The following is a 24,653-nucleotide window of genomic DNA, read 5'->3' on the forward strand; positions in this document are numbered from 1 at the left end:
AGAGAGAGAGAGAGAGAGAGAGAGAGAGGGAAAGGAGAAGGAGGCGGAATGCAACAGGCTGAGCTTTCGTTGCGGCCAGAGGGACTTCAGACCGACAAACACCAATACTGTCGCTCTTTCCCGGCTCCTTTCACCACTGACTTACCCTCTCCGTCCACGGGACCGCGTGCCGAGCCCATCCGACCTCCTCGGGTAAGTTTGGCCGGTTCGAGGGCTGTTTCCTTCAACAACTTCAGTTCCTTGATGGTCTGTGTGTGAGAAGAAGAGAGACAGAAGACATGCCAGAGCATGAGTGAGATGTTTTTGTATTTCTCTCTCTTTATCTTTGCCTCTGTGTGTGTGTGTGTGTGTGTGTGTGTCTGTGTGTGTGTGTTTCTGGGTTGGGGAAAGAGGAACGACTGAGTTTCCTGAGGACAGCTTTAATTGGGAACAGAGATTTTGAGAGCGGGAGAAAGAACAGGAACAGCAAAGGAGGGGAATGAAAGATGATCAGCAATTGCATGTGCTCTGAGGTCTGCCCGTGCCCCCCACTCCTCTCTGTGTAAGCGCGCGTGTGTGTTTGCTTTCTCTAATTTCTTGCTGAAGTCTTGTTCTGCTCATCAGTGAAGCTTTTGTGCTAAAAACAGATGTTGCACCTCGGCGGTTATTTATAGAACCTCGGTGTTCCCCGCGCAACGCCAGCGTCGCCGTTTCAGACGGTCGCCTGCATCCCTCAGGGTCAGACCGAGCGCTCCAGGTGAGCTTTCTTCAGCCTGCAGGGTGGCTGTCAGGGTTACAAGGACCATCCATCAGCAACCTCGATGGCTGAGTAGCGCTGGTCTACCTGGGTGTGTACACACTCACCCCACCGGCAACACCGGCCCGACACTTGTGTAAACAGGTCTCCATCAACGCAACTGAATGGGCTGGAAAGCACCAGAGATGGGGGGGTGGGGGTTGTGTGCAGCTGATATCACCGGGCTGTGCGGGCGCCTGGTGGTTGATTTGCATGCGCGTTTTTTTGGACGTCACTGGAGTGTATGTGCGTGTGTGTGTGTGTGTGTGTTGGTTATAGTACCGTTGGTCTGCCATTCATCCAGAGCTTGGTTTCAATTCAGCACTAATCTTTTGTGCTGGTTGCTTATCTCAGATGTTTAAGACTGGATGAGTCATCGGCATTTTGTTAATTTCCACACACACGCACACGTGTGTGTGTGTGCGTGTGCTGGATGCTAACTTTTTAAACTGTGCTGGCGTCTCATCTTTGTTCCCCACACGCTTCCAGAATGGCAGCCCCTCAGGCTGAGGAGGCTGTCTGGCTCCTCTTTCTCTTCCTCTCCCTCTTTCTCTCCATCCAACGGATGTCTTCCTTCCATATTTTCTCTCTGCATAAAGAGGAAATAAAATGAGTTTTTTCTCCCCACAGAAATGGCCACTTGGGACTTAAAAAACAAAGACATTTTTGATGGAGTTTCATTTTCCATAAAGTTATTTTAAGAGCTTGCTGGCTTGACTGGATGTGTCTAATTGGTTTCAGAGACTTTATAAGTCACTTTTTTGTTCAGTCCTGAATATCTCTCAATGCCTATCAAGCTTCTCAGAATGTTTAATCAGTGCTGCCTGCGGCTGTTCTTCAGTACAAGTCCTTCTAAATACACTTCAAATCCTCTCTGTGAAGGAACAGCAGGACACACTGATTCAGAGTATGTGACTGAGAGAGAAACACACTTTTGTGTGTGTGTGTGTGTGTGTGTGTGTGTGTGTGTGTCTGTGTCCGTGTCCAGGGGGGGTTAAAAAGTCTTCAGGCTCACTTTTCACTTTGATACTAAATGAAAAGCTGCCTACCAAATGGCTCATTTAGGCCTGACCCGTGGTTGGGGTATCAAGCCTGGAGCGACAAGGCGCTGACCCCAGCTCTGACCTGGCGCCCCCCGACAGTCGACAGGGTTGCCTCCACATAATGATAACATTATGTGTTTTATGAAACATGCTTCTTATCAAAGTCACTCCCACCAATGGGGTCCAACACACTACTCACACACATGTTATTACAAATACGTCAGGCCTCATTTGGGGGTTAAGTTTAAGTCTATAAATCAGGTTCCGTCATGAGGTTTAGGTTGTTTTCGAGCAAAAATGATTTGGTGTTTATTTTTATTTCTATGGGGTGTTTAGGTGTAGTGATTAAAATGGATATGAATTTATTTTGTTTATGTGTGCTAAAATGCTATTACTTCTGTTAGCATTCTGTTAGTGTTTGTAAGTAATTGTTAAGGTTTGCATTACTATTAAGATCATTTTGGATGATGAATAAAGAAATAGAAAAAGAAAAAAAGAAATTTAAGGATAAGATTCTAAATTATGATTAGCACTTTATATTCTTGTGTTTGTTTATGAATCAATTGAATAAAATGAATGTTCTGACAAAGGACTAAACCCCACACTAAGACATGGGACGAAAGGGTCCCTGGACTGGTTTCAGTGGCACAAATTATACTCATATTATATTCATATTATTCCATAATATCGACTGTTAATCGGGCAGGAAGGACCAATTATCAACTAATCTATTAAAATAGCACCATCTATTTCAGGTACTAAAATCTGCCTTCTGCCACTAAAAGTTGGGTAATATAGCCCAGATCTTATGTATTTACAGAGTTACTGGACAGATACAATGATGTTATAACAGACAGAGAAGCTCAAGATCCATTCAGTAATTTGCAGCATATAGTTACTGTCTGTATAATTAACAACAACCTCAGAGAAATGCTGTTTCTTTGTACTAAACATGGTGAAGTCATAAATGTGATGTGTCTTGGGGCTCTGACCACACGTTACCTGACGGCAAAAAAAGAAGTGTGGCCGCATTGTCTTGTTTAGGACGGCTGCGTCCCATATGTCTCTTAAATCATTCCAACAAAGAACATTTGTGTACTGTTGCCATGGAAATCAGCAGATCCTGCCTAGTGACAGGAAGTCGCTCCCAAATTTAAACAAGGTGCCATCAAGAAGGGGTTCAGTTCCAGCTCTGGTCTTTTGAAAAAACAGCATCAAAATATAGAAAAAAGGGGCATTGTGAGTCATTTCCATCAAATAAATGTGTGGAAATCATTTTGATAGTTGACGTCAGCGTTTAAGCTTGATAAATATGCGTGTGTTTTGTTTCTTAAAGGGTTAAAATATGTGTTTGGCTCCTTTGGCTTTCTTGCAGATCTGAAAGACAAAGTAAAATATGGTCATTTGTTGCTAAATCCAATTATGTTGTTTAAAACTGAAGTTCTCTCCTCCCTAACGGTTTCTGTATATTTGGGATATTCCGCCCTTTACAGTTCAGCTCTTGCAGTTCTCAGAGGCCAAATTTAAACGCGGTTTTGCGGCGAGATGCTAATTGTCCCGCTGACGTCATCATTGTTTTAAACCTTTGTCTACATCTTGGGTCTCATATTCGGCCAGACTCTGTCTTTAGGCCCGCTCTAAGTTCTGCGGTTTCAGACACAGAGGCTGTATTCACACTCAGCACAGACGCAAGCTAAACAACATCACCGACAGAAAGCAACCACCGACTCTCTTCTTGGTACGAAGCTACAACAGAGAGAGAACAGCAGCGAGAACTCACGCAGACGTTACATCAAAGCTGGACCGAAATATTCAAAAAGGGGGACGCCGATAGCGTTTTTCGCTACCCTTTCAGCACCTGCTTATTTCCAGATCATGTTGCGCTGGTTTGAGAACACTTCAGGGAGGATGAATGAGAGCAAACGGCAGAATTAAAACGCAGAGAAACAGAGCTCTCATTTGATGTGTCCTTTTCTGCATCCGAAAGACCAACATGTAATTCCAGTATAGCGAAACCAAAATAAAAGGCATCCCTTTTCTTAGGCCCTCTGGCTACAGTTTGTTACGTCCCGAATCGGATGGAAAATGTGACCATTTATTTTTGGAACTGTCTTTAATTGCAGTTGCTCATTTCTTCCCGTGTTCCTGTGGCACTCGCGCCTTTTTCCGAGACAGCGGCGACGCTGACGTTGACATTTTCAGCCAAGGCGTGCGACACACACAGCTCATGATCATCAAAGACACCGTTTGGAATAATTAACTGCAATAACTGGTAGGCCACACATGCTCCAACGGGTAGATTTCATGCGATTTAGAGATATATTCAGGACTGGAGCTGACACAAGGACTAGACTCGTAGATTTCCCACACAAAAAGTCATGGAATCTGAGCCATTCTGGTTCTGGTGGTTGTAACCACTGTAGTCAGTCGCCATAATATGAAGGTGCGTTTCTGACTGTGTAAACAGTGATGTAAGCGTCGAAAGAATAACGTTCCTTTATTTACCCAAAGTCTTTGTTCATTTACAGAAATTGAAAGTCTACTGGATTCTAGATTCAAGCTTATCTGTTATATGTTTATGTCCATATGAAAACACCAACTCTAAAGGTTCCAAGAATGAGAGGAAAAAAGCACATTCCAGCTGAAGTTACCTTAGAAACGTCTGGTAAAGTGAGGAAAACGGAGCTGGCGACAGAGCCAGCAGCGTTTCGGTGGCAACCCGAAGGACGAAAACCGCGGCTGAAAGGAAATATCCCAAATTTATTGAATCCATCCATCAGACATAAAGAAAACTGAGCGGCGTTTATGTTGATTTTGCGGGATGAAAACAGAAAAATGCTCCATGTTTCAGGACCTGCAGAGGGAAAACTGCAAATATTCTACCTGAAAACATTCTTTTTGTCAGTTCAACTGTGATCAAGTGTCGCAAAAATGTGCTCCAAGTTATTGATTGTGAGGTTGGAAAAACAGAATTAAATGTTTTACACCAAAGCTGGTTTTAAAAGTCCTCATAATCTGTACTAAAAAAGGAGCGCCTGCGTGTGTGTGTGTGTGTGCGTGTGTGCATATGTGTCGCAGGACCAGGCGACCCAGCGTGACCTAAAGGAGCCAGGTCTCATAAATGCTGCATTGAGGCCTGGAGACACAGCGCTGCTTTTGTTGCCCTGTTGCCCAAAGTGTGTTCCCCCTGGAGAGGCAGAGCCGGGGCGGGACGGGGGAAAGGGGAGGTGTGACTCATTAGAGAGAAACACATTATTTCATAGTTTATTGGTGGGAAAAAAAACAGATGCTTTATTTTTATGTATGTTTTCTTCAGCCCCCCCCCCCCCCCCCCATGCTGTTTTTTACCACCCCTAATTAATCCGGTTCCTCACCTGGCTCTAATTAATGGACTCTTGCTCACTTCTTACACATGCTCCACCAGATGTTAGAAAACTCTTTCTTTTTCTCTTTTTGCTCTGCTATCTCTCTCTCCTCCTTTTCTCCCCCTCCGCTTCTACACGGTTTGGTTTCCCCTGTCCCCGTCCCTTTCAAACATCTGGCTTTCGTGCCGGTTAGTTCGGTCTCTTCGGTTTTGAGTTCTCTGTCCTCTAAGGTCAATTGCAGCCCTCGGTGTCGCTTCAGCGCGTGCGAGCGCGGCGAGGTTCCCCCTGATTACTTGGCCGTGAAGATGATTAAAGTCGCCGAACATCTGCATCTGTTCACTCTTGCCGCCTGCATGTCAGCGCTTGTACCAGAGGCATGCGTGTGCATATGTTTGCTAGATGTGACCACTCCGCTCCGTGTGTGTAATTGTTTTTATAGCCACTATGAACTGCATCCAACCTGTGTTTGACATTCTTTGATGGTCGAACACAGGAGCTCTTCATGGCGCTTGTCGGCCGGCCCTCGCAGTGAAGAAAAACCGCAGCAGAGCAAGGCCATTAGAGAAACTATACGTCAACATGAAAATATGACTTTAAAAACAACATTTGCCTCGCTGACTGCGCCGCTTCGTGTGAATGTGGGATGGCCATTGTTCATCTGTGTGTGTGTGTGTGTGTGTGTGTGTGTGTGTGCGTGTGTGCATATGTGTCGCAGGACCAGGCGACCCAGCGTGACCTAAAGGAGCCAGGTCTCATAAATGCTGCATTGAGGCCTGGAGACACAGCGCTGCTTTTGTTGCCCTGTTGCCCAAAGTGTGTTCCCCCTGGAGAGGCAGAGCCGGGGCGGGACGGGGGAAAGGGGAGGTGTGACTCATTAGAGAGAAACACATTATTTCATAGTTTATTGGTGGGAAAAAAAACAGATGCTTTATTTTTATGTATGTTTTCTTCAGCCCCCCCCCCCCCCCCCCCATGCTGTTTTTTACCACCCCTAATTAATCCGGTTCCTCACCTGGCTCTAATTAATGGACTCTTGCTCACTTCTTACACATGCTCCACCAGATGTTAGAAAACTCTTTCTTTTTCTCTTTTTGCTCTGCTATCTCTCTCTCCTCCTCCTTTTCTCCCCCTCCGCTTCTACACGGTTTGGTTTCCCCTGTCCCCGTCCCTTTCAAACATCTGGCTTTCGTGCCGGTTAGTTCGGTCTCTTCGGTTTTGAGTTCTCTGTCCTCTAAGGTCAATTGCAGCCCTCGGTGTCGCTTCAGCGCGTGCGAGCGCGGCGAGGTTCCCCCTGATTACTTGGCCGTGAAGATGATTAAAGTCGCCGAACATCTGCATCTGTTCACTCTTGCCGCCTGCATGTCAGCGCTTGTACCAGAGGCATGCGTGTGCATATGTTTGCTAGATGTGACCACTCCGCTCCGTGTGTGTAATTGTTTTTATAGCCACTATGAACTGCATCCAACCTGTGTTTGACATTCTTTGATGGTCGAACACAGGAGCTCTTCATGGCGCTTGTCGGCCGGCCCTCGCAGTGAAGAAAAACCGCAGCAGAGCAAGGCCATTAGAGAAACTAAACGTCAACATGAAAATATGACTTTAAAAACAACATTTGCCTCGCTGACTGCGCCGCTTCGTGTGAATGTGGGATGGCCATTGTTCATCTGTGTGTGTGTGTGTGGTGTGTGTGTGTGTGTGTGTGTGTTGGGGGGGTAGCTGCTGCAACAACAAAAGGATGTGGGAGAATTTCCCACTTATAGCAAAGATGCACGTTGTTGGATATTAGAAAGGGCTGATTTCGCAGCTCTTAGGAGCTGCAGTCGATGCCTCTCCGCGTCGGGAGGGAAGCTGATTTTCAGGGTTTAAAGCTGCGTCTAACAGAACAAGTAAAGTCAGAGCCTGCATGGCCAGGTACAGGCAGTAATTTGGGATGGGGGGGGTGTTTTTGCCCACCTGATTGTATTTTTGTGTGTTTGCGTGCGTTTTCCTTGTCAAGGGGCTCAACTTCCACATGTCAGTCACTGAAACTGCTTCAACCAGGTGTGCCGTGCAGCTGTAACTGAGAGGATCCTCTGTGATTCTGGTCGAACGCTGGCGAGCTCTTGACGCCGATACGTGTGCTGTCGCCGCTCTCTGCCCCGTCCGTCACACCCCGGGCGTTTGATTCCCAGGCCCAGAAAAACACGACATTCTTTGGCCGGCTTGTCTTTACCACAGCTCCACGGTGGTGAGCCAAGCTCCGCCCATTTATGAAATCAATGACGGGGATGAGAGAGGGAGGGATACAGGAGGGGTGGACTGCCCTCGTTTAACTCCTTGGCAGCATCTCAGAGGCACCACGTCACACTCAGATAAATGGGGGACACTGTGGTCCTCTCGAACGTGTGTCTGAGGCCGCGGCCTCGTGGTGCCGAGGTGCAGCGGGAGTGAGCACATTGTCATCCCTCACTGTGAAGGGTTAATTGTGCCCATGTTGTGGCTGGCTGTGCTCGGACAGGCTGGTTAAGGTCAGGCTGGCAGACGGAACAGAGAGACTCTTTATAATGCGGCCCCGCTGATTGGAATCATACGGCATTGCCTGAAATCATCTCACTACTTTGAAGACAGACATAAAGCAGAAGGGAAGTGTTGCTCTGCCCCTGACCCGTCAGCGGCCTCGCCGGCGCTCCGCTTCTTATTGCTGCAGTTTTCTTCAGGGGTGTTGTTGCGGTTTGTGTGTCTAAAGCGACTTGTCTCCGTTTCTGTTCTGCAGAATCTGGGTCCGGTCAGGTCTTGCCAGCGAACTTGAATGGCCATTTCGATCTTGAGCCGACCACAGCAACTCCGGAGGTGGAAACAATAACAACGACTGCAGAGAGGACGGCGTAACCACCACCAGCACTTTCCAGGATGGCGACCAACAGGGAGCATCAGCTGCATCATGTGACCAAGTTCTCCCGTGCCATGTATCCGTTCACCTTTAACTCCATGCGGAGCCACTCTCCCTTCGACTTCCTGGCCAGCAGCCACCTTTTTGGCCAGTTTGGAGCAGACCTTCCCAAAGAGATGGCTGCTTTGTGTGAGTAATGCCAATCATTTTTTATCCAAAAGGTCCAGATTATTTCTTTTTGGTTACAAAATACAAGAAAAGCCTTTGAAACTTAAACAAACTCTTTAAGTCCAAACCATACTTTTGACCTCTTCTGACATGCAACAAAAATGCAGTAAATCATACTCATGAGATTCATGATGGGAAAAAATTAGGATGTGAGAAATCCTAATTTGACACTCTTGCATGTGACCACACAATGTCCCGAATGCCTTCACCAGCTGACAAAGTCGTTAAAAAGACTTCCAGGCTCATTTGGGGCCAATGATCGGGTTTTAAATCATGCACTGATAAGTGAACAGAGGGCATAAATGGCGGTGATGAAAACCGCAGAAACGTTCCATTTTTTGTGCTTTCCAATTAAACATGAAAATCTTTTAGTGCCTCATGATGACAGATAGAAACAGAAAGAGATTTCCTTTCAGCTCGGTGTGTTTGGGTGCAGTTGCGTTTAGAGCCACAGGAGGCGCTGTTGTCCTTTGCTTTGACAGGACCTTTTGTTCAGACCTTAAACTGAGTCACTTTGAAATGGGACGAATCACATTGACCCAATCAAGAAGATGCGTTTCTCCTATTTTATGTTTTTACCTTGAAAATGTTAATAGAAGCAGCAGCTCCTGAACGTTCGTCAGACAGTGAGCACGGGGACTCTTTAACTGCCTTTTTAATGAGGTAATTGAAGACAAACTGTTTCCGATGGATTAAAGAACTTGGTGTGCAGCCATTAGAAAGTTGTGCAACTGTCTGAATCCATGTGATCTTAAATGGATTTATAGATACATTAAGAGTTGTAAATGCTAACATTTGTGTTCCCGTAGCAACTTCAAAATATGAGTGTGTTCCCATCCAAAATAGGATTTATGGTCATATTCTATCAAACAAATATTGAACCCATTTTCTTAGAGAGTGATACATTTTCCTGAAAGAATGCTGCACCTGCTCAATCTTAATCAAAGCGAAAATTGGCAAAATTAACTCAAGAATTGCCTCTATCTTCTAAATACAAATAAATGAAAATAGCTCTATTTGTCTTTCTTATTTGAATAAAGCAGATTGCACAGCAATTATGAGAAGAAAGGGCACTTTATTTCCCACAATGAACACTATGTTCTGATTTCCCAAGTCACATCATCTTTTGTGTGTGTGCGCATGTGTGTGTTTGTGTGTCTGTGTGCGTGTGTGTGTTTTGAGTGTGTAGACACAAAAGAAGATGATGTGACTCTGTGTGTGTGTCTGTGTGTGTGTGTGTGTTTTGAGTGTGTAGACACAAAAGAAGATGATGTGTGTGTGTGTCTGTGTGTGTGTGTGTGTCTGTCTGTCTGGATATGAAAATATGAAAATACACAGATTGGGGGTTTTGGGAATTGAAGACATTTTGGCTGGTCCTCACATCTTCAAAGATCTGTTTGAGTGTTCAGATCTGATTCTAAGGTCAGGTTAGATTTGGCTTTAGATTAGAGTTGGGGGTTAGTTGGGATGGTTAGGGTTAGGGTTGGGAGCTGGGGAATGCATTACGTCTGAGTCCTCACAAAGACAGACATACAAGAATGTGTGTGTGTGTGTGTGTGTCTGTGGGTGTGTGTGTGGGTGTGCGCGTGTGTGTAATGGGACTGTGGATGCTTAGTGTGTGTACGCTCAAACAGAGTGGCTGCGATGAAAGACACAAAGAAAAACACCATTCTCACTCAGTGCCTATCGTTTCAAATATCATGCCACACACACACACATAGACACACAACTCAAAACTTACGACAGGCACTCTTGAGATTTCACATTCCAACACCTCTGAGAATAATGTAATAATACTGTAATTGTGCTGCACTCATTTGTGACTATATTTGTCGATGTGCGAGGGAGATGTGAGCAAATATCTGCAGCAGACCCTGAGGGGCTGCTGGTACGGAGAGAGACGGAGATATAGAGACAGAGAGGGAGGCCATTGTTCTGTGTGTGTGTGTCCTGTCAGACATATTGACTACATGAATAGCCGAAGAACCTGATTATGAATAGTTGTAATGTGACTCGCTCCTCTCGCTAAGCGTGTGTAAGTATGTGAAACAGGGAGGACGCCATGTTTTTTTCTTTCACTTTTCCACTCACCCAGCTTAAATGGCCTCTTTCTCCTCAAAGCAGCCATGTGTTGGGGGGGGGTGAGTAATTGTCTTAAGGTGTTGGGGGAGAGAGTAGGCCCATAATATGAGCTCTACTTCCTGTGGAGGGTCATTGTCACATGTGACCAAGCTGTGATGGTGGAAGGCAGGTAGAGAGTCCGAGGGGAAGAAGAAGAAGGATGAGTGAGTTTAACGGGCTTAAAAGATAAAAGAAATCAAAAACAGACATTTGTAAGATGCAGGAGTTGTGTGAAACACATGAAGCTGTAGGCAGAACAGTGGTGGTGGTGGTGGTGGTGGGGGGGGTCTCAGTGGGGATTTCTTCTAGAGTTCACCAACTTGAACAAGGGAAGGAGAGGGAGGAGGGTGGAAAAACCATCCAGACTCGGAGATCCAAGACGGAGTCGTCCTTCAGCGTGTCTGGAGCATCCAGCGGGCTCCAGGAGGGGAACTTGGACACCCGAGCGCGCCAAAACCACACAGCCTCCAACCTCCAAGGAAACAGTGGGAGGACGAAAGATCAGACTGCTGCTTTAACGTGAAACCGGAATCCATCACAACTTAAACCTCAAATTGCAGTTCAAACAGAGTTCAACTTTTTTTAAAGCCCGTTTTCTTTTTAAAGCCCTCTCTCAGTTACACATCGGCCGTACATGAAACGTCGCGTTCCTTGGATAATTTCTGTGAATTAGGCTTTCTCAGCAAGAGAAGGACAGAAAGAGGTTGGGGGTAATGTTTGTTTTTGCTCTGACTATGAAATATGAAGAGCAAAGTTGGAAAACTTGAAGGAGAAGCACGAGGGAGGGTGAGGCTGGAGCACAGCCAATCAGAGAGCAGCTCCACACCCACCAGGGGCACTCTGCCTTCCCCTTTCTCTCCTCCTGGACCCCACCTCCTCTCTGTGGGCTGGGAGAGCATGCAGATTGTTGGCCGAGCGCGAGAGGCCCGGAGAGCAGGCGAGAGGAAAGCTGAGATCACTTACAGAAGTCAGTGCAACCCAGGCAGGCTAGCAAGTGATCCGAGCTGGTTTTCAGAGCAGAGACTGGTCGAGAGGAAAGAGATTTAGTCCAAGCCTAGACGCTTTAGAGAGGCGGGACAGGCAGACAGGGGGTAAGAGCAGTGGGGGGCCCAAAGGACAGAAAGACAGGGAACACCTGGACCACGCAGGGCATTGAGTTTCAGCCACAGGAAACTTTTGTCTGAGTGTCAACAGTCGCTCTCGCGCTGCTCGGTCGCAGGACAAAAGCAGATTAGGGTTATTGGCGCATGCTGGGATTGAAGAGGGACATGTTTGACTGTATGGAGGCTCTGGGGTTGGCCCCGAGGCCCCTCTATGATGTGTCCGGGCAGGGATCCTGCATGCTCGCCAAAGCCACCCCTTACTTCTCTGGTCTGGATCCCTTCGCCTGGGCCGGAACTAGCAGCATTCAGTGTGAGTATTCAGTGTGTGAGAGTGTGAGTGTGTGCTCTTATCAGAGCCCAGTTTTGTTATCATGCAGTTCTATCTGCAGGAAGAGTCAGATTCCTTTCAATTCTATGTGCCCATTCTCGCCCTGCATTCTGTTTGTTTATGTGCTTAGCGTGCTTTGTGGGGCTGAGTGAGTGGGCTGCGGAGCGCATATTTATACACCAACTTGTTTGTTTTCTTTATGAATGACTTTGCTCAACTGACAGCTCTTTCAAAACACTCCGGCGACCTGACCCAATGACCCCCTCTGAAAATCACCGCCGGTACGCAGAAACAGATGGAGGCTAATGATGTAGCATTAAAAAAAAAAAAAAACAGGATATTATTGTTTACAAGAGCAAGCGCTGACAAATGCCCAAGGTAGCTTTAGTGGGAAAGATGACTGTAAGATGGAAGTTACCGAAAGATAAAGCATTAGTCACCTGACACATGTATCAGCACTCCTTATTTCCTGTAGGTGGACATTCTTTAGACGACTCCTCGCAAGACCTGGGCCAACAGGGCGTACGTTGCATCAGGTTACACTGAAGGAAACAGAGGCCAGTCAGACAGACAAACACTGCTGAGACAAATGAGGGAAAATACATCAAACTGACTGCGGAAATAATAAGCAGGTCTTGTGTTATTGTCCTGGAGTCCATTTTCGGACTGTCTGATTGCTGTTGGCTTTCTTGGTTTGGAAAATCAAACATTGACTCTGTCTATGTATAGAAACAGACCTGCTGAGGTTTCTGCACCAATGTGCCACTGAGCATTTACAAATAAATAAATTCTCTCCGGGCCGCTCACGGCGTTCTAGATCCGTCCGTCGAGCACCTTGAGTCTATTTGTCTTCAGTAATTATTTAGATACCACGGCATCGAGCAGCGGTCCGCTGGTGCTCGCTAATGATGACGGATGACCAGTCAGGATGACAAACACCACAGCAGGGCCTGTTTTAACCTGCTGAGGAGCTTCACCAGATGTCAGCCTGACAGACAAATGTCCACTCGTGTCCTTTCATCATCTGCCCTCTCTATGGAAATCATCGTGGCTGATTTTTAAAAAGAAATGTCACGCCACTTCCAAGATTTTAGCAGCATCAACGCTCGGGTGAAGGTCAAACCCTTCCCTGGATGTTTACTATCATCTGGGTTTTTTCTTTCATTTCTATAGCTTTATTTACAATCTCGAGTTGTTAAAAGGCTGATTTTTAAAAAGAAACATTTTCTCCTGCTTTGATTCATCAGCACTCTATGGTCCCAGTGGTCCCACCCCTCACCCCTCCACCTCCTGCTACTTAACACTGAACAGTTGAGTTTGATATTTCACAATATTCCCAGTGTGAATCAGGCGGTTCTCAATAAAACATGTCCCGTTCTCTGACACTGCAGCTCCAAATTCCTCCCAGCATTTTGTGTGTGTGTGTGTGTGTGTGTGTGTGTGTGTGTGTGTGTGTGTGTGTGTGTGTGTGTGTGTGTGTGTGTGTGTTAAGCGGGGGTCATCATTTCCTGTTTTTTATGTGAAGCTGTTCAGCACCTCTCTGCCTTCCTTTGTTTCCACCATCGGCTGGTTTCAGCGTCAGGAGACATTAAAGAGGCAAACCAAAGTTTGCTGCTGGGGGGGAAGAGTTTCCTCTCTGCCACATTGTTTCTCCCCTCTTTCTAAGAACCTGTCTTTCATTTTGCCTTACACTTGATCTTCCCTTGCTGCAGAGCGTGTATGTGTATGTGTGTGTGTGTGTGCTCTCTGCTTTAAATGGCTCAGCTGACTGTAAACGCCTCATGTTGTGTAAGCAAGAACTTTATAACGATTCCACTACAATTGCAAAGGGTCAATTAAGAGATTAGGCAGGGTGGAGGGGGGCTGGAGAGAAGAATGGAAGGATGAGGTTGGATCTGGGATTAACCATCCTCCTGTAACTCTTTGTTCCTCATGGTTCAGGCCCTGGGGGGAACTGCTCTCCTCTGCATTCATCACTAATCTCCTTTCTTGGACACTCTTTTGTTATTTTTTAAGCTTTTTGGAGGTACTTTCCTTGGCCGTCACATCTCTGCATAGCTGGGGAAAGAACAGCTATGGAATGCTGCTCGCTGATTGCCAGATGAAGGGATGTTTTTTGGATGTAAACATCCATAGAAAGTGTGATTTTCTGCATTGAGAGGAGCAATGCTACCATATCGGACCTACCAATTCAAGTTCAGTCTGGTGAAATGTATGTGTGACCTGAAGAAATAAATAACAACAGTATTAAGTAAAGCAAAATATGGTGATTTATATGCACATTTATGGAGCAACAGTGGAAAGAAGCTGAAAAGTCTGACCAGGTTAGAACCTTAACCAAATCCGTTATGGAGCAAATGTCATCAACATACTGTTGATTTCACACTAAAATGTTTATTCTGCTCAATAAATTGCTCAAATTAGAGCGGATTATTATTGAATTCCAGTGTAGCAGCTCCAGCTCCATGGTGTTATTTTAAAAAAACAAATATTGTATTGTTTGATAGTGAAATTGCTGAGAAAGAACCAAATTTAAAAGCCTGTTTCATAAAAATCCCCCTCACCCAGCAGTTTCAGTGCGTGTCCTGTTTTGGGGTGTTTTATGGACTCATCTCCTGGACAGTAGTCCTGTTTTCAAAGCTTTTCCCTGGCAAAAAAAGCACTTCCACTATCAGGAAGGTCTCCTCCTCTTGGCCGGGCAGGAAGAGAAGTGGGGGGAAAGGGGTTATGAGCCAAGCCTGAGCGGGGAGTTGATTGAATCATTATTAGACTTACAACAGCTGATGAAAGGGGTTATCACTGAAGTCTCCTCCACCTCCTCCCTGCTGCCATCTTAAAAACCCACCTGGTGTGTTGAGGATGCCGCTCAGGCATATTATGTAAGGTAATATGAGTCAGGACGTGGCGAGTTACGTCCAAGTAGCTCGCTGAAATTAACTAGACGCACCCTCGTTTAGCACGTGACCTCAGACTTGATGATGACGATGTCAGAGATTCCTGCACAACTGCGACGGCTTTCTGAGGTCCTCCAGTCAAAGACTGGCTCGGTGAGGTGTTGGCAGGCCGTGGGCCGTGATGTCAAGAAGCAGTGGCCCAAAAGTCACTCCACAATGTCACAAAGATCAAGACATTTTTTGCAGTTTGTTGTTTCAACAACTGCTCAGTCATGCCTGCCGTCCAGGATGACGGATCCCTTCCGCTCCCCCAAAGTCTTTTCAATTACGTCAGCAAGAATTTGAACTGCAATTTCTAACGCAGGAGGAGCAAAAAGGGTTTCTTCAAGACGTGTGTGCTTTCAGAAGCTTCTGCTGTCCTATCAGACATGTTAAAAATAACCGTAAACAGGTGAAAGGACACCAGTGTGGGAAAAACTTTAATAAAATGGACAGGTCCGGTTTAATTTGATTGGTCAGAATGTTTATGACAGTGCACCTTTGTCAGCTGCGCTGGGCAGAAAGGGAGAGCCTCATAAAAATGGGTTTGAGTCGGGGGACCCATCTTGTCTCCTGTGCCTCTGACAGAGGTGTGCTGATTGATGTTGTGACATGCTGAGGGGTGAGCTGAGGGTTAAGAAGAGAGAGGTATTTTTGTTCAAGCCGAGGCTCCAAGGCCGAGCTCAGTTCAGGGTGATGACAGCTGCTGACAGCTTTTGGCTCCTTTCCTTCTTTTTCCACACCAGGTAAAGTCCAACCCTCCCCCTTCTGCCCTGGTGTCTCTCGCTGTCTTTTTCCGTCATGTTTCTGGAAGTCACGTCCCTCCTCGCCCACTCTCATGCCACCCCCAGACAGTGTCAGTCACTGCCTCTCCCCTGGCGCCAGATGCCGTCTCTCCGTTTCAATGGCTGCTGTTTGTTCTGCCTGAGCCATGTTACATTGTCCACGTTACTATATAAACAGAAAACTGATCAGGTTACACTGCTATTCACCCAGCCCCACCTCTACCTCCGACACCTGGAATTCATGTATTCACTGTATGTATTTTTACCCACTGCGAAAAAAAAACACAAAGTGTTTGTCACTCTGCCAGTGCAGCATATCGTGCTAATGTAGCTGTTAGCACGAGGGAAGGAGAGTGGAGCTACCGGATGGGTTTGACTCCAAGAAAAAGAATTTAGCTTTAATGCAAAGATTTTAAATGCTTTCCATGTCAAAATACAGCAAATATTTTCCTTCCAAATATTTTATACAATCATCATGGGGCAATTGTGTCGAACACATGAGTAGCCATTCTTAGTCCTGCTTTGTCATTCCAGTTTTCCCACAGAGGGACAGTTCAGGACTGCCCCAACCACGTCTCCCGGGTGAAACGAGTCTTCCCTGTTATGCCATCAGCAGTTGTGGAAAGCTTTTGTTTTTTTATTTTATTTTTAGCATTTTCTGATGGATTTTTCTGAATATTGATTAATTCCAGTTTAATCACTGTTAAAAACAGAAGCGCTAATGTCCTGTCTGTCTGATTGTCCTTTGTCTCTGATTGATACAAATTAATAAATGACAAACGTTCCCAACACTGTCTAAACCAGGGTGAGGTCAGACGTTTTGGTCGTGCTTGAACACACTCACACACGTGTAGTTAGCAGCGAGTTTTCCTTCAGTCAAGGTCAAATTTAAATGGTCTTGGTCTTATTGAACTTCTTGGCCACTGGGACACTTCTGTCCTTGGACTCACCTCTTCCTCCTAACTTTTTCTTTTCATTTCCCCCAGTCTGTTTTATTAGATTATTCCTTTGTGCCTTTGCCCCTCTGTTTTTGAAACCTTACCACTCTTGTTAACGACAAGCTGTGGGTTCAGATTGGGGTTGCTCTGGTGGGACAGGGGCCACATTTGGTCCAGTCCTCTCTTATCCATTGAAGGTGGCAGAAGGGGCTGTGACTGTGCGTTTTGACCCCAGATTCTTTATTTTTACAAGGAAGGAACCCAAGGATGGAGCGGTTCATGTGAATAGCTGCCCAAGGTGACTGGATCCCAATAAAATGGGTGTCAGCCTGGCCGGGGGGGCCGTCTTCCCATCCTAGACTTGGGGTTTATAGCTCTACTTACGGGCCTGGGCAACTATTAAACCCTGTCCAGCTTGTGCTGAGGAATTTAGGGCCAGGAAACAAGAGAGTGGGGGGAGGAATCAGCAGAAAGAGGTGAAGTTGGGGTGACTGAAGGTGAAAGTTGAAATGCATGTTCAAAGGTTATACTTTAGTCATCACTTTTAAATCTGGTTTTTGCTCCATGTATGGCGGGCCTTCTATGCGTCCACTTTCTAGACATTCAGGTTTTTCTTTTTTTGAAACCCTTTTCATTTGTGGCTACTCACGTAGCAAATGGTGTTATATGGACTGCTGCTTTCTTCAGCAAGACAGCGAGAAGGAGACAGCCCCATCCCGTAAACTCTCCACTTGTGTTTGTTCACACGAGGCTCAAAGTATATAGACGGGTAGGTCTGGACAACCCGTGAGCTTGCACATGTGCCTGTGTGCCCGCAAACTCACCGAGTTGATGCAAAAAAAAAGAAAGAAAGAAAACCAAAAAACAGATGTCAGTCAAAAAGTCAGCAGAGGTATGTCGATCCCCCACTCGGCTGTAAATGGAGAAGCCAATCAAATCTCAGCTGCCAATCAGCATTTTATCTGCAGAACCATCTGGCCATCAGCTAATTGTGTCTCTTTTAAGTCCCTGTCAATCAGGAGCAACCCCCCCTCCCCTCCCTTTTCTCTTAAAAATGCCTGCCTTTGAGCCTTCCTTCTGGGTCCAAGGAGGTGACCTGCATGTGGAGGGGTGGGGGGTAGGGGGGTGTTATTTGTTGACAGCGCTCCCTAATCAGCTGTATTAGCTTTCATCAGTGTTTCAAAAGGAAGATTCCTGATACCCATTGTCACTTCCCTTTGTTCCTGCTCCACAGCGGTGGAGACCCAGAGCACCAGCTCGGAGGAGATGGTGCCCAGCTCCCCCTCCCCTCCTCCGCCGCCCCGCATCTACAAACCGTGCTTCGTGTGCCAGGACAAGTCCTCCGGTTATCACTACGGCGTTAGCTCCTGCGAGGGCTGCAAGGTAAAGAAAGCCGGAGACAGAGGAAGGTTTTAGCACCAAAAAAAACAGAAAAGCAAATCTGTCTGGAGCCACAAAAAATGTAAAGCCTTATATAAGCCTTATTATGAAGGCAACACATGCTGTAAGTGTCTATATTAGCCGACTATCAAAATGATAAGTAGGCTACAAATATATAATGAGCATTCATGATTCATGATTAAGTGTTTATTTCCCTGCAGTTCATCCTGGAGAGAATGACGCACCACGTGACTACTCTGCTGTACATGGTGCTTTAATTTTAAATTCCAAATGATTCGGTTCAAGAACGGTTGAATCCACTTATCCCTTAGCTGCCGTTCTCTTTTTCCCTTTGATATCCATGGCCCATGACACACCCGCCGGTTTGTTTGCAACAGCCACCTGTCCGGCACATCGTCGAGCTGAAAGAAATGTGTGTCACAGGCTATGATGTAAATCTTTGTTGACAGAGCTGTTGAAATTAAATATTTATTATACACATTTTTACAGCATTGGAAAACTTTAAGAATATTAGTCATGTTTTCCTCCTACAGAAATTATATTAAAACAACAAATATATTCATCTTTTTGGATTTTTATATTTTTGAAAAAGCTCCAGTGAGCCACTAGGGCGGCGCTAAAGAGCTCTAGAGCCGTTTTAGGAGACATGTATGAAGGGAACGGCTGACGTCAATTAAAGAGGCTCCGGTTCAGCAAGCAGACAGCAGGGGGCAGCACTGAATATCTGTCACAATGCCCTGGTATAGTCCAAAAATAAGCAGTCTAACTGGAAGCAATTCCAGATGAAACCTGAAAAAAATTAAACTACTCACACTTGGTTTTGATTTGAAGTTATGAGTTAAAACTTTGTCCATCGTTAGAGAAGTGGTGGAATTGCATTCCTTTTGTCAGCAACACAAATGGATCAGTGGTGCTTCTTGTAAATGTTCCACTTCTTCATGCGTAGAGTCAAAAGCAAAACCGGCCTATAGAAGTCCAGGTTCAATTACAATGTTTTCTACATTTATTGAGAGGAATACTATAATATTGTACAGTATATTGTGAGCATATTTTAGGTTATTTAAGAGATTTTCTTTTCTGTCCCCTCCAGGGTTTCTTTCGCCGCAGTATTCAGAAGAACATGGTTTACACCTGCCACCGTGACAAAAACTGTCAGATCAACAAAGTGACTCGAAACCGCTGCCAGTACTGCCGCCTCCAGAAGTGCTTTGAGGTTGGCATGTCCAAAGAAGGTGAGAAGAGTCTTCTCTTTTATTTGTCAAATAACTTGAGGTGGCTGCTAGGAAATTATGTTTATCTGCGTGTGTCTGTGCCTATGTGTAGCTGTGCGTAACGACAGAAACAAAAAGAAGAAGGATGTGAAGGAGGAGGTGGTGCTTCCCGAAAATTACGAGCTGAGTGGAGAACTGGAGGAACTGGTTAATAAAGTCAGCAAAGCTCACCAAGAGACGTTTCCCTCTCTGTGCCAACTGGGAAAATACACCACGGTAAGCTTCAATTGGCTGGCAACTCCGCTCCACAAGGCGTCAGCTCGTGTCCTTGCAGCCACAAAGACAAACTCTCTGTCTTTCCCTCCTAGAACTCAAGCTCGGACCACAGAGTGCAGCTGGACTTGGGCCTGTGGGATAAGTTCAGCGAGCTGTCCACCAAGTGTATCATAAAGATTGTGGAGTTTGCCAAGCGGCTACCAGGCTTCACCACGCTCACCATCGCAGACCAGATCACCCTTCTCAAATCTGCATGTCTAGATATTCTGGTACAAACCGCATGACTGATCCGTCCATCCACCCGAGGCTTTTTCACATGGAACATGGCTTAACTTGTTGATATGATATCTCAGAAATCACTCTTTTCTCCATCTCTTTCTTCTTAAATTCCTTCCCTCTCTTAGATGCTGAGGATATGTACTCGTTACACCCCAGAACAGGACACAATGACATTCTCAGATGGCCTGACTCTGAACAGGACCCAAATGCATAATGCTGGCTTTGGTCCACTCACAGACCTAGTCTTTGCTTTTGCTGGTCAACTGCTCCCCCTGGAGATGGATGACACAGAGACAGGCTTGCTCAGTGCCATCTGCCTCATCTGTGGAGGTGAGTTCAACTCTGCCAGTATTGGTTTCAACTTGCCACAGGTTGCCACGGCCCTGTCAGATGGTCATCGTTTCATTTCCCTAAATGTTGACTCTTTGTTTCAGACCGTATGGACCTGGAGGAGCCAGAAAAGGTGGACAAGCTGCAGGAGCCCCTGTTAGAGGCGCTGAAGATATACACCCGTCGCAGACGCCCAAACAAGCCTCACATGTTCCCCCGCATGCTGATGAAAGTCACAGACTTGCGAGGAATCAGTACCAAAGGTAAACCTGGTTTTTACATATTGCAATCAGCAAATAAAAATCTGAATTTGATTACTGCTTAAGGCCATTTTATCAAGTAGTATTCTAAAACAGAATACACCATCATCTGCATATTGTATGATCATAGCAATAACAGGTGGAATTTCATGGTGATATTTCTCTTTTTTTAATTTAACTTTAAACCAATGTGGGCATACGTACGTGCAGGTGCAGAGAGAGCCATCACACTGAAAACAGAGATCCCAGGGCCCATGCCTCCCCTCATCAGGGAGATGTTGGAAAACCCTGAGGCCTTTGAGGACAGCAGCGATTCAGGTGACAGCGCTGCAGCGGCAGCCCCTCCTGCCATTCAGGCTATCAAACAGGAGGAGACTACCAGATGTGAGTCAACTATTGAGGAGGAAGAGGAAGATGAGCACTGGGATGAGGACAAAGACCGCAGTGCAGACAGTGACTGGGAGTCATGTGGGGAGGCAGTGGTGGACTTACAGAAACAAGGAAAACCCCAGTGAGAAAGACACAAGGACGCGCAGCGGCAAATTAGGCTCTTAAACAACAATGGCATCACATAACAGCACATCCATTATTTACATATACCGCCACTTGTTGCCCGAAAGGAAAAATGTGTGAGATCAATGAATGAGAAAATCGAAAGCACTAAATATCACCCATTCTTCAGGAAAAAAATAAGAGACAATTTAAAAGAAATTTCAAATGTTTCATCCATCCAAAGATGACTGAGAGGCGGTGGACAGAAGCAAATGCACTCCTCTGCTATCTATAAGGGCTATTCTTGTATAAAATCAATGTTAAAAATGCAACAAAACTCTAAGTGGTGCCAACCTGCCACAAGCGTCTTACTCAAAATTCCTTTTATTACAATTCAGCGATATGCTACTTATTTCTTTTTTATTGTACTTTTTCTCCAAGTATGTTTTTATGTCTGTACTTTCCTTGTACCTGTTTTGGGGACCCTGTGTTGCCTCTGTTGTTTTCATTTTTGTCATTATCACTCCATTTGCATGTTTTAAGAGTCTCTTCTGCCCCTTTTTTGCATTTCAGTTGTATTGGTATGAAAATGAAAAAAGCAAAATCACAGGTGATAACGAAAACAGAGAGCAGGACTCGTGACAGGAATGGTACGTGCGTCTTTGGGTCAATAAATATTCTTTACAGAAACAGATGCTGAAAAACAGTAAAAAATAAATAAATACATATTTTTGTAATATAGTAGGAAAATTAAATTGACAAACAAGGTCTTTGGAAAAATAGAGAGAGCAACATTTACTATTTGGTGTATCAAAATATAAGCCTGGATTAAGTAATGCCTTTCACATCAATTGTGAAAGGCAAAAAAATGCAGTGAAAAACTGCACTGCTGGGTTTTTTTTGTTGTTTTTTTCCACTGCAAAATCTTCATGTTAAAAAACCTTTCTCCTCCGATTTCTGTAGATTAAGTGCAGGTTAGGAGTGCCTTAAATACATTTGACGACTTTTCTCTGTGGGCTTGCCGGACATGACTGGGCGAAATTATTTGTCGCCTTATGCTGCCCGTGACGACATCTGGCCTCAGAGAAGGAAAACCTGGAAAAACTGGACTCTCAGTTGTTATGGTACACTAAACTGAAGACAAAAGATGAATTCTGTTCACCTTTAATGACCATTAAAACAAAGAACCCAAACAGCCTTTTGTTGTCTAAAAGAAAAATTAAATAATGGCTGAAATCAAATCCTCCATTTCAAAAAGAATATAACACTGATTACAAAAATAGTGCATTGAGCAGAGGAAAAAACCATAATTTAATGTCAATAAGATTAAACTAACATATCATGGTGGGGGGGACTCAGATTATTTAATCTGCCAGCTAGATTTACTGTCATTTCACAGTCTCAGGTGATCTCTATCAGGGCCACATCTCACACAGGTTTTTGAGAAAACTGTCAGTGTGGACGCCATAAACTCTAACAAAGGTTCTTATTGTGCCAAAGAGGTGAAATCTTTGTGTTTGATATGCAATAATAGTTTCAAGTTGAAAGATCAAAGAGAAATTCAAAAGACAACCATCAAAAAGTTTACATGACAGGAAACCTCAGGTGTGTGTGTGTGTGTGTGTGTGTGTGTGTGTGTGTTTATTAGAAACTAAGTGTCAACTCGTAAATGTTTTTGCAGAGGTCCAAGTCTTAGTTTCCGTTAAAGAGCTCGCAGATGTTAAACATGAAAGCTTAAACACCAAAAGAAGTCAGTGCGCTCTTTGATTTAGGCAATAAATATTTAAGAATATGCTTGTCCTGTAGGCCATTCAAGTCTTGGAAATGTCATTATTGGTGCAATGCAAGTCCTCAGAAATATGGTTGTCCAGCAGCCTGACAGTGAAGCACCGAAGCAGCAGCTCTTTGATGGAGCGTTAGTGTGAGGGATTCAGGACAGACAGCGATTGTTACTTCCTGGCAGAAGTAACAAGAAGATGTGCCAAAAACCTAATCAGAACTGTCCAGCATCAAATCTCCACTGAAGCCATCACAATCCGAGGCCAAAATGTTGCGTTTTTGTTACCTGAATATGGCTGTCAGCTTCAAATTGACCTCGTGGACTAACAAAGTGAGGAGGACGTCCGACTCAGCGCGTGAGCGGAGTTCAAAAACCAAAGAGGGTCATGATGGAAAAAGAAACATGTTGATTTATGTTGAAACAAAATCAGTTCAGCTCGTTGATGGCACATTTGTGGCAGAGGAGAGGTACAACCAACAGGTCTGCTGTCCTCAGGGGGTTGTGTAGCTCTAAAACACTTACATGTACACACCCCTAATAGGACAGACTGGTCTAATCGGCCTTTATTTTTAAAATTTTTATATTTGCTTGTTTGTTGTTTATCATTTGCTTGTATGCTATTTGTTAATAATGGCCTTTAAATTTGATAAAATGCATTTTTACTCACTTTTGTGCCCAGTTGTCCCCTTTTTTGTGAAGTGGAAAAGTTATTTCTTTATTTCTCCCTCTAAAAATGTTCCATCTGTGTTTTTCTTTTTTTTTAAATATATTTTTTGGAAGTTTTTTTTAAATACCGATACACTTACGTAATAAAAGATACAAAATAGGGCCATGAGGGAAATGAAAAGAAACAACAACAGAAAGGGGGGTCTCACATACATAATTCAAAACCCAATCCAGAGTTAGTCCAGTTAAATGAGGACGCTCACAGTCGTAGACCACAAAGCAGGACCTTCTGTAATGGGTGATGTATAATATGTAAGGCCTTGCACTGCATTTCCTTAAATTTAGACACAGGCCCTCTCTTGAAATGTTGAATCTTTTTGAGTGATGGAAACGCAAATATGTTCCTAATCCACAATAAATGTGGATTTTGTGATTCCTAGTGTCTCAAAATTAGACGTATGGCAACCAAAGAAACGCACCCAAAAAGAAAGAGGTTTTTTAAAAATACAATACAGAGGATTCAGATTCAGATTCAGAGTACTTTATTGATCCCTTTAGGGGGTGTCCATCAGGGAAATTAGCATCTCCAAAAAAACGCACAGCACTGTACAATATTACCCAGCACCATTACACACCATTAAACCTATTAAAGATAATAAAAATAGAATAAAATAAGAAATAAAATAGAATAAATTAAAAATAAAATATAAAACTATAAAAATGTAAATAAATGAACTGAATGAATGAATGAACTGAATGAATGGATGTCCCAGTATTATGTTATTGCAGTGTTGTTCCAGTCCTTCTGTTGGCCCTCCTCCCCCCCAGTGAGGAGTTGAACAGTCTGATGGCTCGGGGGATGAATGAGTTCCCCAGTCTGTTTGTCCTGAACTTGGGGAGGCGCAGCCTCTGGCTGATCAGGCTTCTCTGGCTGTGGATGACAGTGTGCAGAGGGTGGCGGACATGAGAGGATATAGAAACCCAGTATGTATGGAAAAACGCATCCAAAACATATGAGCACAGTGGCAATCACAATGGTGGAGTAAATATGGGACAGTTTGGACAGTTTTTGTCCTATATAAAGGACATAGAAGCTTGCATTGAATAATTATACACATATAGAAGACAAATGGACACGCAAGAGGATAGACGCCATAAATCTGACAGATCTACATTTGGATCCTGGGACCATATAGTGAAAGATGTTGGATGGACAGCAATGAAGCAAGCGCACCTTCCTCTCTGCACCCAACCATTCTGACGCCACAACTCATAGGTCTCATCTCACAGTGAAGGAGAAAGCAAAATCAATCAATCAATCTTGATTTGTATAGCATCTGTTACAATCAAAATTGTTTCTAGGCGCTTTCCAGAATCCCAGGGCCTGACCCCCAACAAGCAACAGTGGCAAGGAAAAACTCCCCTTTAACAGGAAGAAACCTTGAGCAGGACCAGGCTCATGTAGGGGGA

At 44.7% G+C, this 24,653-nt stretch overlaps 1 protein-coding gene across 4 annotated transcripts; it reads left to right on the forward strand.

Moving 5' to 3' along the window:
* The first annotated feature begins 36 nt into the window (after window positions 1-36).
* Window positions 37-23,183, forward strand: LOC130524460 (retinoic acid receptor gamma-A-like). 4 transcript variants are annotated; one of them, XM_057030618.1, is made up of 10 exons: window positions 37-192; window positions 7,936-8,241; window positions 17,723-17,871; window positions 18,090-18,137; window positions 18,980-19,121; window positions 19,213-19,376; window positions 19,469-19,645; window positions 19,781-19,985; window positions 20,090-20,248; window positions 20,456-23,183. In XM_057030618.1, exons 2-10 carry the CDS (start codon window positions 8,073-8,075, stop codon window positions 20,758-20,760), a joined length of 1,518 nt encoding a protein of 505 aa, XP_056886598.1. In that variant the 5' UTR covers window positions 37-192; window positions 7,936-8,072; the 3' UTR covers window positions 20,761-23,183. The 4 variants fall into 4 exon arrangements, with proteins under 4 accessions (XP_056886598.1, XP_056886600.1, XP_056886599.1 ...); XM_057030620.1 differs by lacking the exon at window positions 18,090-18,137 and having other exon boundaries at window positions 38-192; XM_057030619.1 differs by lacking the exons at window positions 37-192; window positions 7,936-8,241 and adding an exon at window positions 11,288-11,814.
* Window positions 23,184-24,653: the final 1,470 nt, after the last annotated feature.

This window comes from Takifugu flavidus, chromosome 4 (assembly GCF_003711565.1).
Source record: "Takifugu flavidus isolate HTHZ2018 chromosome 4, ASM371156v2, whole genome shotgun sequence".
Classification (NCBI taxonomy): Eukaryota; Metazoa; Chordata; class Actinopteri; order Tetraodontiformes; family Tetraodontidae; genus Takifugu; species Takifugu flavidus.

Excerpts from the sequence above, each read along its gene's own strand:
- LOC130524460 (XM_057030618.1), top strand. The coding sequence starts at position 8,073 with ATGGCGACCAACAGGGAGCATCAGCTGCATCATGTGACCAAGTTCTCC. Across the intron at positions 18,138-18,979 it reads TGACTACTCTGCTGTACATG|GGTTTCTTTCGCCGCAGTAT; the intron begins GTGCTTTAATTT and ends TGTCCCCTCCAG. Across the intron at positions 19,122-19,212 it reads GGTTGGCATGTCCAAAGAAG|CTGTGCGTAACGACAGAAAC; the intron begins GTGAGAAGAGTC and ends GCCTATGTGTAG.